The 17,149-nt window shown below is 39.1% G+C and overlaps 1 protein-coding gene across 1 annotated transcript in view; it reads left to right on the plus strand.

Moving 5' to 3' along the window:
• The window catches only part of MAP3K9 (mitogen-activated protein kinase kinase kinase 9), a 39,575-nt gene that overhangs the window by 13,833 nt on the left and 8,593 nt on the right, over nucleotides 1–17,149 (plus strand). The window contains 3 exon segments of the mRNA XM_010082922.1: nucleotides 5,017–5,197; nucleotides 12,174–12,322; nucleotides 15,782–15,957. Coding sequence (XP_010081224.1) covers nucleotides 5,017–5,197; nucleotides 12,174–12,322; nucleotides 15,782–15,957 — 506 coding nt within the window.

Raw genomic sequence — 17,149 nt, forward strand, 5'->3', positions numbered from 1 at the left:
TGAAAAATGCTCTCCTAACTGTCCAAAAGTGTAGCTGAAAACTAAAATAACCCTCCCAAAAGAAACAAGCAAAAAATCTGATAGTGTTACTGCCTTCCAGGGGAATTTTATGTTTGTGAGAGGAAGTCATAACATGTTTTCTGGCTCTGCAGGTATAATATGAGCAGAACAGAGGATTAAAATAGCACCTGTTCATTTTGTTGCAAAAACAACTTTTCTTAATTTCCCTTGTGAAAACTTTCCTTCTATGAAAGTAACATACCTCTTTAAACTATCTTTTCATGCATACTGGAGGTAGTGTGGTGCTGCATGAAAAATAGGAGGTGTATTACTGAGGTTTTATAAAATGACCAACTTAAAATCTATGTAAAGCTTTATTATGTTTGTTTTACTGATCAGATTGAAAGATTCAGGGCAGATGGTTTATCTGTTTATGTAGGGTAGAGGCATGTGTTTAGAAGAATAGATGGTTTGAGAAGAAGAAAATGAAAAGGAAGGGACAGAAATGTGTATATTCTGGCAGAAGGAAGGAGATGCAGATGAGTTAGTGCTTCTAGCATAATTGGAAAGAGGAAAAATCCTGTTGTAATAGAAGTAAGTTGGGTTAAGCAGAATGAAAAATATATCAACAATGCAGTTATTTGCATTGGAACACTGTAATAAAATAGAGTGTTCCCAAAACAAAGTTTGCTCAGCGGTTTTAAACTTCTGACTGCAATGGCTAAGAAGTGGGAGTGACACTGACATATCAGATGCTTTACCCAGTCCTCTTAGGGTTCATTAAAATGTAGGTACAAGTAGATCAAAGGATATACAGCTTTATACCCCTGTCTTTACCTTGTTATGGTGTATTTGTATATCTGATCTCATGTCTTTCTGGTAGATGCATGAGTAATGAACATACAGCTGTTTAACATCTGGAAATGAGGTCCTCTTTGCAGTAAGGCTTTGTGTGTTCGACAAAGATGTTCACCATTGACTTTGCAATTGATTCGGTAGTCATTAAGGTGACTGGGGCAAAATTCAGTTAATTATGACCCCCAGCTGCCTTTGTGGGTCAAGGAACAGTTTTCTTTAAGACTGATTTAACAGTAGTACCAGTTTGACTTACATTTGATGACAAGAGAGACAGTTAACCAGTAAGTGTTGTCCTACTGCCTGTGGTTACCTAACCCATTCCTTTTTTTTATATGGTGCCTACTTCTTTTTCTCTGTTTCAGGAAAATTTCTCACAGGAGTCTGATATGAAAATGTCCTTGATGCTGCTTGTAAGGCACCAAAGATGTTCTCAAAGAATATGGAGGAGCCTCAATAGACATTTTAGTTTCAAAGAAAAAAGACTGGTCTTCATCACAGCGTAGATAAGAGGAGTCCCAGTGTTTAATTTCTACCTTGCATCTCTGTCTAAGCGCAGTCCTAACAGGTCTCCATTGACGGTTGTCTTTCAGCGCTTGCACTCTGCCTGGCTCTCCAGAAATTAGGCAGTGGGGTTGAATCATTACCAGTAATGATTCTTGAGAGTCCTTGTGGTAATAAAGTTCTTAATAAATTCTTAGTAGTTGAAATTACACATCTAAATCGTGTGTGCCTGTATCTGGGTAACTGCCTCCAGGGAAGGTCTTGCTAGAAGATCCCGAGGTCTGTTTGGATCATATTCCTTTCTCGTTGTCTCAGCTGGGACAGCTTGAGGTGTGGAAGAGCCGTCTTGCTGGACAGAATTTGTCTGAGCTGTAATTAATGTCTCATTGTCAAATACATATTTTCCAGAGGACAATTTCCAAGTCTTTCAGGAATACATGAAAATGTGTATGAGCTCTTCTGGATTATTAACCCCGTGAGCACCCATGTTCATGATACCCTTCGCCTTCAGGTTGTTGCTGACAGTTTTTAATGCTAGTTTAAGCTACCGTGCTTTGCTTCACGCTTGCAGTATGTGAAGAACATGGTGCTGGTGAATTGATATAAGAAGTTATTTTGCTGTAGCAGTTGGATCCTCAGAGCTGGCTGAATGTGCTTGTAGTACTCTGTTTGCTGCACCAGTCCCTTTGCACACTGCCAGGTGACTCCTACCCATGTTAGTTAAGATCAGCTTTTAGCCTGTGCTACGGAGGAAATGTTTGAGTTGTTAGGAGCAGTAGTACGTAGCATACCTTCATCTGTAGCTTGGCTGGCTCTGTGCAGGCAAACGGGAAGAGATTTCTCGCACGGGCCCTGCTGGAACGGGGATGTGGGGATCCACCAGTAAGAGGCTGACACACGGTCTGCGAATTTCACTCTCGTTCTTCCCCAGTTGCCTGAAAACTAGGCCCAGTATCTTTGCTGCCAAACAATTTCTCTTTTTAAGGCTGGGAATGTGAAAGATTTTCCATTCAGTTTTCTACTTTTTTTTTTTCTTAAAAGCTCGGTATCTCATGCAGATATTCCAAATCAACAGACCAGAGTGAGAAGATGTACCTTGGTAGATGAGCTGCGGTTTTGGTGTAGATGCTCTGTAGTTGTGGCTGAATTTTTTTTGTTAGGCAGATCGTCTGGCCACTGTTAGCTCTGTCCTGAATGATCAAATCCGTTCAAACATGGAACGGTACGTTAACTCTGTGTAGGAATGTAGGAAGTATGTTGCTGATTTGTGTTTTGTATTGTGGTAAGCTAATATGAATGCAGAAGAAATAGCACTTGTGGAAGAGAACTTGCACTCAAGTTGTTAAACAAGAGAGAATAACTGGTTGTAGATAAACTCCCAAGCAAATGGGACAATGTTGATTAGCCTGAGGCAAATGCATTTGCAGTGTCGTAGCAACCTAGCTTGTGTTCTCCATAAAAGATTTTTAAGGAGAAAACTGAATGGAATTCATATTTCAGCTATTTACATGATTATTGGTTGAAATCTGAGCAAATGCAAGAGGAAGAGTCAAGGTTTTAGTTTTGAAAATCTGACAGATGGGCCAGGGAGGCTCCTAGCAGGTACAAGTGAGCCTGTTGATGCTAACCAAGATAAGGAGAACTGAAACAGATGCTGGAGAGAGATATGATTGTTAAAATTAATTTTTACAATTTTGGGTTGCAGGATTATTACCCCAAGCAGTTATTACAAGGAAATAGAAGGGGAGCTAACGATGTAACTAAGGAATCAAGGACTTGCAATAAATCCAGCTCTTTCATTGTCCTCTGTGATCTTTTGTAATGGTAGTTTATCTTACTTAGCCTACATCCAACAAAAGAACAAGTCTGTGGGTACAAAAGATCTGTGTAAGTACTAATTATTTTGTTAGAACTTAATACAAATCAAGGTAATTAGATTTAAATAACCTCTTGCCAGGAAGGTATGTACAACCCAAGTGTGATATCTGACTCTCTGTCCTGCTGTTGAGTGCATTCAGACAGAACTTGATCCACTTTGTGAACAAGAAATTTGCTTGTTGTTTGTCATGCTTATGAAGGGAAGCAAAAAAAAAAAACCAAAAAACAAAAACCCAAACCCTTGCTTTCTTGTTTCAAAATTTTACTTTACCTTTACAGCTTCACTGTATGTCTATATATTGCTTCATTTAAATTTGTAGTTAGACTTTAGAATTTCTGCAAGCTCTTTAGGCAGAGTGGGTACATACATGCTAGAAGAAGAAACTTAGTATGTGTATTCCAGGAAGTTTTTCACTCTTGCAATCAATGAGCGGCTTGTTAGCAATTTCTCTTAGCAGCTTTTCATCTGCTAGAAAGAAGAAAAAAAAAAAAATCAGGCTTACTAGAAGAAGAGGCATAAAGGAAGCCTTCTTCTGTACCTTTGTTTCTTGTGGTGGTTCTGTTCTACACTGAAGTGTGGCTCTAAAAATAAATATGCTTTTGCCCAAATGAAGAGAATAGTCACTCTAAGCCTCTAACTCCTCCTTCCTCTGCAGTTAGGAAAATGGAGCATTCAGTAATGTTAGAAAGGAATTTTGCGAAAGAAGCGAGAACCAAGAGCTTAACCATAAGTCTAGTTCATTCAGAACTTGAGTTGGCCCACAGAAATCTTTAATGAAGTAGTGTTTTGTGAATTCTGAAGCCTTGTAGAAAGGGTAGCAGATTTTTTTTCTGATTTTCAGAGAACAGTTTGTTTAATAAAAGTAAATGCAGTATTTTGACACTTTGGGTATTACTTATGCAGAAGTGTTCAAATAACACTTTTGGCTTTTATTTAATGGAAAATCCCATTTTGATTATTGGAGGGAAGTACGAGAATGAATGTAAGATATTTCTGGCCTCTGGTTTACACTTATTTCACAGTGGTATGATAGTACAGTTTCTGGATAAAGACCAATACGTGCCTTATACCAAAGCATTCTTGAGTTCTGCCCCAAGGTTTTTCAAGTGCTTGGGTATCGACTCCTTTGCCACTGAAACATGGTAGAAACTTGGCAATTTAACTAAAAAAAATAGTTTCATAATGATGGGGGAGGGAACCCATAACACGATGGGTTATATGAAGTCTTGAATTGGGCATGTTGTTATTGATCATCAATTTTTTTTTAATTGTGAGTTTAAAAAACCAAATCTGTGTACATAGAGCTTCCACTCCTAACACATTTAAATGAAGGGTACATCCAGCCTGTGTGTGTAGCTGGATTTAAAAAAAGTCCTCTAAGCTGTTCAAGAAAAAGATGCTATTACTGGCTTGCTGAGAGAGGATTAATTAGGAAATGTCTTCCCTTATCTGGATTTCTAGAAGTTACAGTGGTTCACTTCCTCTTAGCAGAGAATTATTATACAGAACGACAGTGTGCACTGTATTAAATAATGATGTTGTTATCTGTTTGTTCTCTGGGGCTCGGTGTCTTGGTTAAATTTGAAGTTATTTGCTAGACAGCTGTTCTCTTGTCAGATGAAGGGATCAGCTTGAAATAACTTGTAATGGAGTGTGGTATGTTTGAATAACTAAGTCAGGGAGAATCTTGAAATATGGGAGATCTCCGGGAAGATCTTTTGCATAAATACTAGCTTTACTCTGCATACCTTTTATTTCCCCCCCTCCCTTTTCTCCAGTACTGATACTCGAAAAGGTGGAAAATGGAGATCTGAGCAACAAGATATTGAAGATCACGGATTTCGGCTTGGCCAGGGAATGGCATAGAACTACCAAAATGAGTGCAGCTGGGACATATGCCTGGATGGCTCCTGAGGTCATCCGCTCCTCCATGTTCTCCAAAGGCAGCGATGTGTGGAGGTATTGATTTGGCATTAAGTGATTGGATATGAAGGAGTAACTACACCTGCCAGGAAACCTCTTTTATGTTTAAAAATGATTAATGGTGAACCAAATATTAAAATTCAGGTCTTAAGTAAACTTTATCCCCCAGCTTTCCATCTATCAGACTCTCACGCTACTTTGTATTAAGTGTAAACTTTTTTTACTGTGGGAAGTGGTGGACCAGCTCCTGCACACCTCTAAATTTTTGTTGTTCTATAAATTTACATTCAGATTATCCTAGGATTCATAATCCCAGTTCCCTCTGCTTTATCTGAAACAAACTTTTTGTGCTTATTTGGCTATTGGTTGACATAATCCAAGGCCATGAAACAATCTGTGAAGTACTTAGAATTGCTATTTTTTTTACTGTTTTACCAATAGGAAGAACTGCCAAAACATAAAATCGTATCTGTCACTGATGTATATGTACACAAACACACTGTACCTAATCAAATTCCCCCTGCAGTTTCAACCTGAATATAATGTTTTTCACTTTCAAAATAATCTTGTGAATTCTTTCCACACTTCTGGTCTTTCATATGAAATAATAAATCTCTTCTCTACAGCCATCCGAGTATGTAATCCATAAGTGGTAATTTCCACGTATGTATTGTCTTTTCCGTTCATGCACTGGGATTTTTGAGAATAGGAATTACTTTGGTGGGGAGGAGTATAAGGGTTGGCCCATAGACCTGGTGACAGACCTGGTTAATGGCCAGCATGCAGTGATCTGCAGAATGTACTGAAGATGCTCTTTGTAAACTTTATCAAGTTTGAATATGACCATTAAGTGAATTGGTAAATCCAGAATTCAGTGAACAGCTCTAGGAGAGTGACTTTTCTCGATGCTGTGTGACATAGAATCAGTACTGAAGATCTGAAACAGATGAAGTGGGTGGAATTTTGTTTTTCCTGTGGGGAGAGAGGTATTGAAATGTCAGGGTGACTTGGTCTTCAGAGCAGCGAGATTCTGTCACTGGCCTGTAATGCTCCCACACAAGTGTGTGCATGCTGTGAAACCTAGTGGGATAAAGAAATATCCCAGGTGGTAGAGTTGTCTGGCTGTCATGGCAGAGACTTGGTGTGGGGATTTTAATTTTCTTTATCCAGTTTTACTGAATAGATAATGTATTGCCCTGTGATACACCTGTGGGCTTGTATTTTGCACGCTAGTGGTGTGGTTAAAATTCTGACTCTGTTATTAAAGGTGGTAGCCTCGGTTGTTCTGAGGTGAACTCAGCAAGAGCTGGACTTTTATTCTGAGCAAAGTCTGGCAGAAATGAAAACCTCAAGCCTGTGCACCTTTTCTGTGCACGCATTGACAGTACTGGTTTGTACACAGCTTGTCAAGCTCAAACCTCAATTTGCTTTTCTCTGAAACAGTGCCAGGAATGGCCTTTAAGGGTAACCTAGAGAAGGGGGAAACAATTACCCTGTGATTGTAACTTTACTAATCCAGTCATCCCATGAACATCCTGTAGATGTTCTGTACCAGTCTGACCTCATTTTAAGACTTGAAAACAGGTTGAGTTCCCCTCAGTGCTTAACAGAGGGTCCTCACGATTAAGAGAGCTGTTACACCGTCTCTGAATAAGCCTTCTCTCTCTGGTGGCTAAAACGTTGAGCCGTAGTTAAATAAGCTGAAAATGGTGTTTGAGGCAGGTAGATAGAGGGCGAATACTTGCCAGTGCAGTCACTACTAGTGTGTCAATGGTTGTCAGTGCCGGATTTTACAAAACCAGTCGTGGACGTGTGTAATAAATCCTGTCCCCACCCAAGGATGCAACTTGAAATTTTTAACAGGATGGACTTTTTTATCTTATTAGACTTGCCCCTCTTCTTGTCCACTTCAACCTCTTGGTTAATCACTGGAGTTGAGGGATTTTTTAGGCTGATAACCTTCCAGTTAGTTTGTACAGCATCAACAAAACTGACCATTTCTGTCCCTAATGTTCGCAAACCCTTTTATTTCAACATCTTTTCTGTAAAGCTTATTAGAAAAATACTGCTGGCTGAGTTATTGCCCAGCCTTTTAACAAAAATCTTCTTCTGCTCATGTTCTTGCTACACAGACAGGTGAAGAAGATGCTGGAGGAGATGCTTGCCAGGACTGAAGCTTCCTGAGTCAGTCTTATAATAAATAACCACTTCATGCAATTCCTTTCAAAATATGTATCAAGCTCCATTTAAAAACCTCAATCTGTTTTTTTTGTCCCCATCTAAATGAGGGTTGGCAAAGAACTTACAAGGCTGAGGAATGCTCCCACCCACTGGTGTCTATCACCAGGGTCTGGGCCACTGTAAAGCTTGCTGATAATAACAGTACTTAGTACATCTTCCTACTGAAAATTTGTTGCTATGAATTTTGCTGTGCTACACCCACAAGCTTTAGGTATACAGCAGAAACCTTGTGCTTATATTGCACGGAGGACAAAGAAGCTATGGTCTTATTTAAATATGTCAGTTCCTGTAAATCTATTTATGTGTTTGAGAGGAGAGTTATGTATTTGCTTTGGATTTACAAGGGTGAAATTGAAGCACAGATATTGCAGCTTATCCCGTACTGTATGGCAAGCTAATGGTAGTAGGCATATAATTCAAATTTCCCTGTCATTTCAACTGCTTAAATGTGTTTCTTGTTTGCTGCACACTTCATTTTTTGACTTGTGCTGCTTAAAAGACAATCATGTTGTCAGTATGATTGGTGCATGGAAGATAAAGCCACCATACAACCTTCATCTGAGTTCCCTGTGTTCCTCAATTTAGGTGCTTTTAAGATGTAACTACTCTGAGACCAGTGAAATAATCAGGAATTTAATTTTCATTTAGGAGTGGAATACCAGAACTACCGAAGCACATCTGATTAGCAGATCAAGATGTTTCAGGCAGTCAGTGGTGGGTCAGAACTTCAGTTATTAGAATATTTCATTTGAATCAAGTGTTGGCGAGCACTTCCATCCACAACTGACTGCTTGCAGGCTTCTGTAGACTTCTGTGTGTAATGAAGCACTGGCAAGACTTCAGTACCTGGCAGATAAGTGTTGACTAGCAATACTGGTAGAAGCTCATGTGGGAGAAGTGTATGCAACTGGCAGTTGTGAAACAAGCAGGAAATGTCACCTCTGGAACTGCCAGTCCAATAATGTGCAAAATGCTAACTGTTAATAGCCATTAAAATGTAATGTAATGAAGCTTTTTTTTCTTAACAAAAGTAATATTCTAGTTTCTGCTGTTGCTGGGATCTCTTTGTTGAGCTGATAGTTCCTTTCTCACGGAAAGTGCTGAACCTAGGGAGATGGATAAGAGGGGCCTGCAGTGCAAATGCCATTGAACAATAACAGCGAGAAGAAAAAGTTCACAGACTTGCCAGGGAGGTGGCAAAATCACACGTGAAATCCTGCAGACCTCCAGCCTCCCTCTCCCTGACAATCCAGTGTGTAGGATTGAACCTGATGTTAAATGGCTTAAGGGATTACTGGATCACTAGGAGATGGTTAATTATTCATACAAGTGTCAGTTGACTTGGACACATGGTCAGTATCACATGGTTCATTTCGTAATTAAAGTCCAAAAATTACTACTGAGTGCTGGAAAAATAAATGAGCTTGATTAGTTTTCCTTTCTCCCTGTTGAGGAGAGGCCATTGATTCTTTCTTCCTATGCCTTTTTTGTGTAAATCTCTTCTGTCTCTGGTTTTTTCCATTGTAATTCCTAATCCCCTGCTTGAGAGTTAATGGAAAACACTCTGTTCAGCACCTCTCTTGCTGTTTAATCACTTGGGATGGTTGTTGTTCAAATGCCACAAAGCACTGTTTCCCTAGTTCTGCGGAAGCAGTATTCTCAGCAATGAACTCTATGTGAAGAAGAGGTGGCTTTCAGTTTTGTCACAAACAAAGTGACCTTTCCTGCAATATATACATACAGTGTCACGTTAGAAGAAATGACAATCTGTCCATTCCTTTGTCTTTTAAAAATTACCCTGCTTTGAGCACGTCAGTGGTGCTTTCCTAACCACTCCATTAAGAGAAATATCTAATACATGCTTTATCCAGCACTAATGGTAAAGTAATAACACAACTTTGGTAGTTTTTCCTGCCTTTTGATATCAGCACTTGCATCCCAACTGAAGAGTAACATGAACAATCAATCAGGCAAAATATATATTCAGTCCAGTATTCATTTTCTTGAACTGTTTTATGAATCCTAGGAGGCCAGAAAGAAATTGGGAAATCCTTAAACTCCTGTTTATTTTTTTTTTCAAGTGAGGCTTTTGAGACAGAAATTGAAAATCTTGATGGAAAAAAATAATCAATTATAATTATCCCTATAATATCAAGAGTATGAATTACATGGGGAAAAAAGCAAAATATTATATAGGCAAAAAAATTATATTTTGCTTATTAAAGTAAACAAACTGTGTTAGCAGCAAGGGTGGAAAGGCCAGTGACTGAAGTTCCATATCTAGGTAGGACAAATAGTATTAAGACTGCCCAACTAGGATGGCAGCAGTTACAATGAATGTTAAAGACTTGGCGGGGTGGGGAGGAGATGGCAAGAGTAGAGGTTGTGATAATAAAAATTTTAATTGCTCCCAAATGCTTAGGGCAATTGCTTTGAAACAAGAAGAGATTAATCTTTTAGCTTCAGAAATGACTGGTTCATGGAGGAGCTACTCAGGGAGTGCTGAGGAGGAGAAGCAGTTTTTCATTTGGTCTTCAGGTGTCCTTAGGAGGCCTTCAAAACTGTACAATGACCATGGTCAGAATATAGGTATACTTAGGTTCTGTATCTTTGCAAGAGCAATTAAGAAGAAGTAGTCCATTAGAGTAGTGTTTAATCTCAAGGAGATTAATGACAACATTGAGAAATTTTGTGTGAAAACAATAAAAGGGGAATGTGCAACGTGGATTTTTAAGGACACTATGTTAAAGCTCAGCGTGAATGCATAGGAGAGACTTTGAGTGTAGAAGAGACTACTTGAAGACATCCTTCAAAAACTTGAACCTGTATCCAAATGGGGAAAATTAGCCATGGACCTAAGTGCTGGCAAGTTGAATGTAAAATACTCAATAAGATTAAAAGGGTTTTGAGGAGAGTCTTGTGAAAAACAAATAAACTGCTTTCAAATGCAGCACATGTGAGAAGCCTGCAGGACAACATACTGCCCAGACATGACCAAGATGTGAGAGTGCAAAGAAAATAAAGCTGTAGCAGAAAAAATTTAGTTAAGTGACTTGTGTCTGCTGGAGTGGAGCAAAAAGAGGCTTTTTTAAGCTGAAAATTTTAAGAGAGCAAAGCTGGAGGACAGCTCATAGAGAAATACTGTCCATGGAGGTGTTAAAACTGACTGATAAAATGAGCAGTAAAAAAATCACTGGGGTTGACAGTAATGCCCAAGGTTTCTACAGGAATGCAAGAGCCAGCCGAGTGAATAGCTGTGGTGTGTAATCTGTCGCTTAAAGCTGCCTTGATACAGAGAAATGGAAGGCAGCAAACATGATGACAGGTCTTAAAAGAGCTTCCTGAGGATCAGCAAGTCTGATTTTCAGTTCTGCTAAATGGTAGAAAGAATACTAAAGAGTGCCGAGTATGTGGACAACTGGTAAGATTGCTTAGAGCACATTTGGATTTCTAAAAGCTTTCGACGAAGTCTTTCGTCAAAAGCTTTAAAGAAAGTAAATTGATGTGGGAGAAGAGGGTGAGTCTTTTTCCCATCACTTAGTCAATTCTTAATTACTAAAGTAATAAATCAGATTTCTTGGTGGGAAATTCTGTGTTCAACATAATCATAAATGATTTGAAATAGTGATAAATGGTTAGGTAACAACATTTGCTGATGATACAGAGTTTTTTGGGAAAATAAAAATTAATCTACTGCAGAGAGCCGAGGAAAAGTGCTGAATGATAAAACAGATGAAATAGTAATAAATACAAAGTAGTACCTATGGGAGAATTTCACAGGTACAATGATGGGCTCTAAAATTTAGTATTATGTTTCAGTAAAAAGATATTAGAGTTACTGTGGGTAACCTACCTCATTTTGTAAGGAGTCAGAAAGGCAAGTGGCAAATTAAAATTTAATAGAAAAGAAATAAAGAAGAAGAAACCAGGAAATCCTGTGCCTCTCCCCCTATCTTTAAAACTTTGTGATTTTGGTCATTTGAACAAAAAGGTTAAAATGGAATTAGATTGTACAAATTATCTCAGGGTCAGTGAAAGATATGAAATGGCTTCTGTTCAGGAGAGAAACTGGTTTAGGATTTAGCTAGATTGGGATTTTGGAGGCTGGAAAGAAGATGATTTAGGCAGGATGTAGTAGGAGCCTGTAAAATTATGGATGGTGTGGAAGAAGCTAATAGGGAACATATGTTCACTCTTCCTTGTGTTGGAAGAACTACAGGGAAGCAAATGAAATTATCAAGTGACAAACTCAAAACAAACATGCAGAAGTATTTTTTGTCAATGTGTCATTAGATTTGTGGAACTCGCTACCACAAAACGTAGTGGACCATAAATGGGTTCAGATCAGTGGAAGAAAAAACCATCAGGTCACTAAATATGAAGGAGCCATCTCTGGCTCAGGTTTCTCAGAAGCAGAGAGAATATTCTGGGGATAGGTTGTTTGTTGTATACCTGGGGGGAGAACTGAAACTATTTCCTTACATTTCATAATATTTCATAGAACATCTTAAGAACCATTTAATTCTGAAAAAGTTTTTTTCACTTATTTTTAAGAATCACAGCCCAGCAAACAAAAGGTGCAAATGGCATTGTATTTCAGTCTTCTTAAAAAAAAAAAAAAGGGTAAAGGGCAGCCATGATGAGCTTGTCCAGAAACCTGCAATTTCATCAGTGTACCAGCCTCACCCTGATAGGTTCAGGTACTTACTTGTTGCTTGATAAATAATGTGTTAAAGTCTCAAACATCCCTTTCCTGTTTTCTTCCTGGTAGTTATGGTGTGCTGCTTTGGGAACTGCTAACAGGAGAAGTACCATTCCGAGGAATTGATGGTCTTGCAGTAGCGTATGGTGTTGCCATGAACAAACTTGCCCTTCCAATCCCTTCCACGTGTCCAGAGCCTTTTGCCAAACTCATGGAAGGTGAGTATGGTTTGTGCTGTTTCCAGAGTGCTGCTGAGCGTTGCCTGCTTGTGTTGGTTTTGATACCTAAGAGCGCGGGTTTCTCAAAGGGCTGTATTCAGTGGTGCAAGTTATTCTGAGAGCTAGGCTTCGCTGTTAGCCTGCTGTGACAGTTACTCTATTACAAGGGTATTATGGGAAAGAAATTTCCCTGACATTTCTTATTAACTGGCTTTGTAGGAAAATGGGGACTATTGCTGACATCATCTAGCTTGTTTTCTAGTAGCGAAGACTCACCAACACCAAAACTTCACATATTTTCATCTAGTTTGAAGTCTTCCACTTGTTTTTAAATTCATAGCTTGAACTTCTTGTTAGGCAGTGTCAGATTGATTTGGAGTGAAGCTATCGTACTGACATTTCAGGGAGAGGGTTTAGATGTGGCTTTGACATTTGAAAACAACCCAGATTTTCAGTCAGAATGATGTGATTTTCTGCTTCATGGGTGTTCATGCCCAAGGTGGGCTACATATGGAGGAAAGAAGGACAGGAGTTTGTCATCAGAGCTGCTGTAGTTATTAAAAAGGATTTCGTGAGGGCTTTTGGGGTGCACGGCTGTGACCTGCTCTGCTGGCTATTGCAACTACTTACATATCTGCCAAGCTTCAGTTGTTCCTCCCTCTCTCCTTCCTTCCCTTCCTCTCTCCCAGTAGTTAGTACCTTTTGTGTTTTACTCACTGGCCCTATTCCCAAGGACTTACAGGTATTTATATTTTTATACCTATCTGGTAGAAAGAAAAACTGGAGTAAATAGAAATCAGACATGTTTTATAGTCTTAGTGAGCAAAGAATGAGTATAAATGTAAAACTGACATTTTATGGCGTCTGGTGGTGTTTTTAGCCCCAAGAAAGGAATTCGATTCTTGCAAGAAAATGTTTCTGATGGATTTCTCTGCTTTTAGAATATTTTGGCATTTCTGTAGTTTTTTCCATAGGTTACAGGCTTCAGTTAAAGTAGAAATTTTCATGTACTGCTGTGCTAAAAAAATATCCTACTAGATCATAAACCACAGCAGAGTTGCAGGTGTAGTAACTTGGAAGCAACATAAAGCAAGAAACTGCATCTGAATGAGTTAATGGAACTACCAGCTCAGTGTTGTGCCAAGGCGGTTTATTTTGACATGGTTCCCTAAAACAAGGATGCTGGATTTCTTAAATACAAGTGAGGTATCTGCTGCTGGGGTTAAAAATAATGCCCTCTCTTGGGAAAGTCAGGTAGGGGCATATGGCCTGTGCTTGAACCCAGCAGGGCAGGGGTGAGCACCCACGTGGCTTTGGAACGCTTGGCTTCTCCGTGTGCAGGGGGAAGAAGAGAACAAGAAAACAATTACTTTCTGCCCCTTCACCAAAACTGTTTTTCAAACAGGCTGCTTCCCGTCTCGGGTGAACTCTTGTTCCCTTAATGCTGCTTTTACTTTTGAATTACTGCCCTGGTGGTCTTCACTGAGACAACAAAGCTGAACTTTCCCTCTTCACAGAAAGGACTTGTATGTTACAACTGTCCTCATTAGTGCGAATAATGGTAGATCCAGGCCTGGGAAAAGAAAAGCCATGGGCCACCTGCGTAGTTGTCCTGTTCACTCATTCATGCATTTGGCTGGCTGCAGCATTTTGTTTTACTTTGGGTCACGTTTGCTTTGCCACGCTTAAAACAGGGGGTAAAGAGGCAGGGATTATGGCACTGACAGTCCAGCTGCATCACCCATTGCTTCTAATTGGTCAGCAGCAGGGGACCTTCAGAGCACTCTTGAACATCCTCAGTTCTCTATTTTGATAAGAGAAGCAATTTGAAATCCATAAACACAAGTGTGTTCCAGCTCATGCCTCCTGGAACCCCATCAGGTGCTTAAATACCAGCATCTTGATACCAGCAGTTTTGAACCCAAGGGTGCCAAATGCAAAATCTCAGTAACGCCAAAATCAAAGAAAAGACCTGCAAAACCAAGCCTTGGCACTTGCACAGACTTTGTGAAGTGTTATTTATTTTTCATTACAACTGCACCTTGGTGTCTTTCAATCCACAAAACTGATGAACGTATGTCTTTTAGGATATCACCAACATTTTTTTAAGAATGCTTCCTTTTTTCCAGCTCTAAGGTCTGGGAAACTTTAGAACATTTTCATAACTCTTGCCTTGTGCTGCAGTAGTGTGTGTCCTAAATCCAGGGACCGTTTAGAACAATGATAGTATGAGCATATTGAGACCTATGTGTGACTTTCTTCCATTCATACACAAAAGCTGTATTCCCTAGAAATATACATGAATGCTAGGTTTTTCTCCTTGGTTCTTCTCAAATTTCGGCATGCAGTAGTAAAGAGAATAAGGACACTTGTTGAAAAAACCTGTGCAAGAGTCAGCATGGGGTAACATGGAATGAGAAAGTGATGTTTTTCTGCAGGAGGAGAAATAATAATGAAGTAAGAGGGAGGACCAAATGAGTAAGAATTCTCTATTCAAAGGTGTTGTCAAACATTTTGAATTAATGGCTTTTTAAAAACGTGTTCTTAATGATTTCATAGCTTGAGATGTTACTTCACACCATCTTATATTTCTGTTTCTGTTTTCAATGTTCAATTCCCATCACTGTAAAAGGAGTACCTTTTTGTACTATCGCTAGTTAAGTTGCCTTCTGGTAAGATGGGTACCTTAAATTCTGTGGTTTTAGAGCTCTGTAATTGGGTAATTCATTGCATTAGATTGTAAACAGAAAAGCTTGTTCATCTGTGGTTTCTCTTAAAAGCAAATGAAAAAAGCCTGATCAAACAATTTTCTCTGAAATTATAAAAAAGAACCCTTAAAAGAAAACTGCAAATGCACTATTTGATGTAATTATTTACCTGAATCTCCTGTTTTCACTTGAGTTATGCCCAGTCTGCCTTGCTGGAGAGATTTTCAGTTCTGTGGAAGACATTCATAATGACTCAGCTTAGAGAGTTTGGCATGAGAAAGAACTCTGATAGATACCCTTCTGCAGTATGGCTGTTAGCTCTGCAGTGTAAGTGTGATAAAAGAACTGTTAACAAGAGTCTTGCGTAGTGTCTCCACTCTGCACACATACAACTTAAAGCAAAATATTTAAGGAAATTATTTATGATATTAAAATATATGCTTCAAGATGTAACTTTCTGTAAAATTAGTAAACCTCTATTTTACTTGGCATATTATTGCAATAGAACCTAGAGGCCAGGTAGTTCAAGATCTTAAGTGATGCTGGATATTGTATAAGCATGAAAACATGAATTCCATTCTTGACTTGGGTTTGGACAATGGTCCATTGAAGTGGGAAATGGGAAAGATGGGGTAATGCAGATAGTGTGCATGCCACTCTTAGCCACTGGGGATCAGTAAAGTACTGCTCAGCCTCTCAAACATCCATACTAAGAGATGCTTAACAGTTGCTTATCTTTGTCCTGTTCTAGATTGTTGGAACCCTGACCCACACTCACGACCCTCCTTTGCCAGTATCCTAGACCATCTCACTGCCATACAAGAGTCTGGTTTCTTTGAAATGCCCAAAGATTCCTTCCACTCCCTGCAAGAAGACTGGAAACAAGAGATCCAAGAGATGTTTGATCAGCTCAGAGCCAAAGAAAAGGTAAGTAGAGAAAAACACTTCATGCTTGTGCTCTCTGGATTATAGTTCTCCCATTTCATACTTTAAGGCAGGGATCATCCTTTAGTGCATCCCAGAGTTAAGTTTGTGTGTGCTTTACTGGAGCTTTTAACAAGTCTCCAAATCAATAACAGGTCATGATGCACACCAGGGTAGAATCGAGTAAAACAAATATCTGTATCCTGAGCTGCTACTCTTCCTAATATTTTAGTGAGCTTCCATTATATGCTGTGCAAACTGCTATGATGAGTTGTCTTAATTGTTTAATGCATCTGATAACTATTTCACTCTTAGCATCTTAATTGAGAAGTCCAATGATAACTGTTAATAGTAAAAGTAGGAGGAGTAGTTTCAGTATATATACTCTAGCAAACATTGCAGCTTTGCTTTTGTCAGGTTTGTGTTTTCCAGGTTCTGAGCGCAGCCAAAGTGGATAGACTATAATAAACATGAGTGCTGGCCAGGGGAATGGTCCGATAGCCGTTATAATTGAAGCTCACCTGGATAAATAGCAGGAAGCGAAAATGCTAGCAGGAATAAAAGGAATTGTGACCATCAGCCTCAAAGAGTAGAACTTAAGTAAAAAAGCTGAAGTTTTCTTCAAGCATACTTGTAGAAAGCACATCCTGCTGCATCTATGTTAAGGTCCTTACAGAGACTGTCTTTGCAGTTGTTGGTGTGATACACTGCAGTGGAATCACTAAAGTAATAACATTTTTCTAAGTTCACAGTCTTTTGCCTAAAAATAAATTCATAATAAACAGCCAACTTGATTTGGACTCACAAGTTGGTTTTAGGCAGCAGAGAAAAAGCAAAGGAGACCTTGGGTCAGGGGAGAGGAGTCCTACAACAATACTTGGAACATTTATTTTCACAAATTATAGGAGCTTTTGGGAGAAATAAAACAGCTAATAGGCATTTCTCTGCTGCTATTGTCCCTGTGGTGTATCTGTGTTGGAACAGATTTTAAAAACTGCAAACTTCAATAGGCAAACAGAAGATGAAACAGTAGTAGCTAGACTAGCCTCAGATTGTGAGTACTGTATTCCTGTGCAGCAATGGAGAAATGGAATTCTGTATCCCATTCACCTCGTGAATAAAACGTACCAAACCTCTGTGGTGACGGGATGGGTAACAATGACATTCTTAAAAAAAAAATAAAAAAAACCTAAAC

Source organism: Pterocles gutturalis, unplaced genomic scaffold, assembly GCF_000699245.1.
Source record: "Pterocles gutturalis isolate BGI_N339 unplaced genomic scaffold, ASM69924v1 scaffold9420, whole genome shotgun sequence".
NCBI lineage: Eukaryota > Metazoa > Chordata > Aves > Pterocliformes > Pteroclidae > Pterocles > Pterocles gutturalis.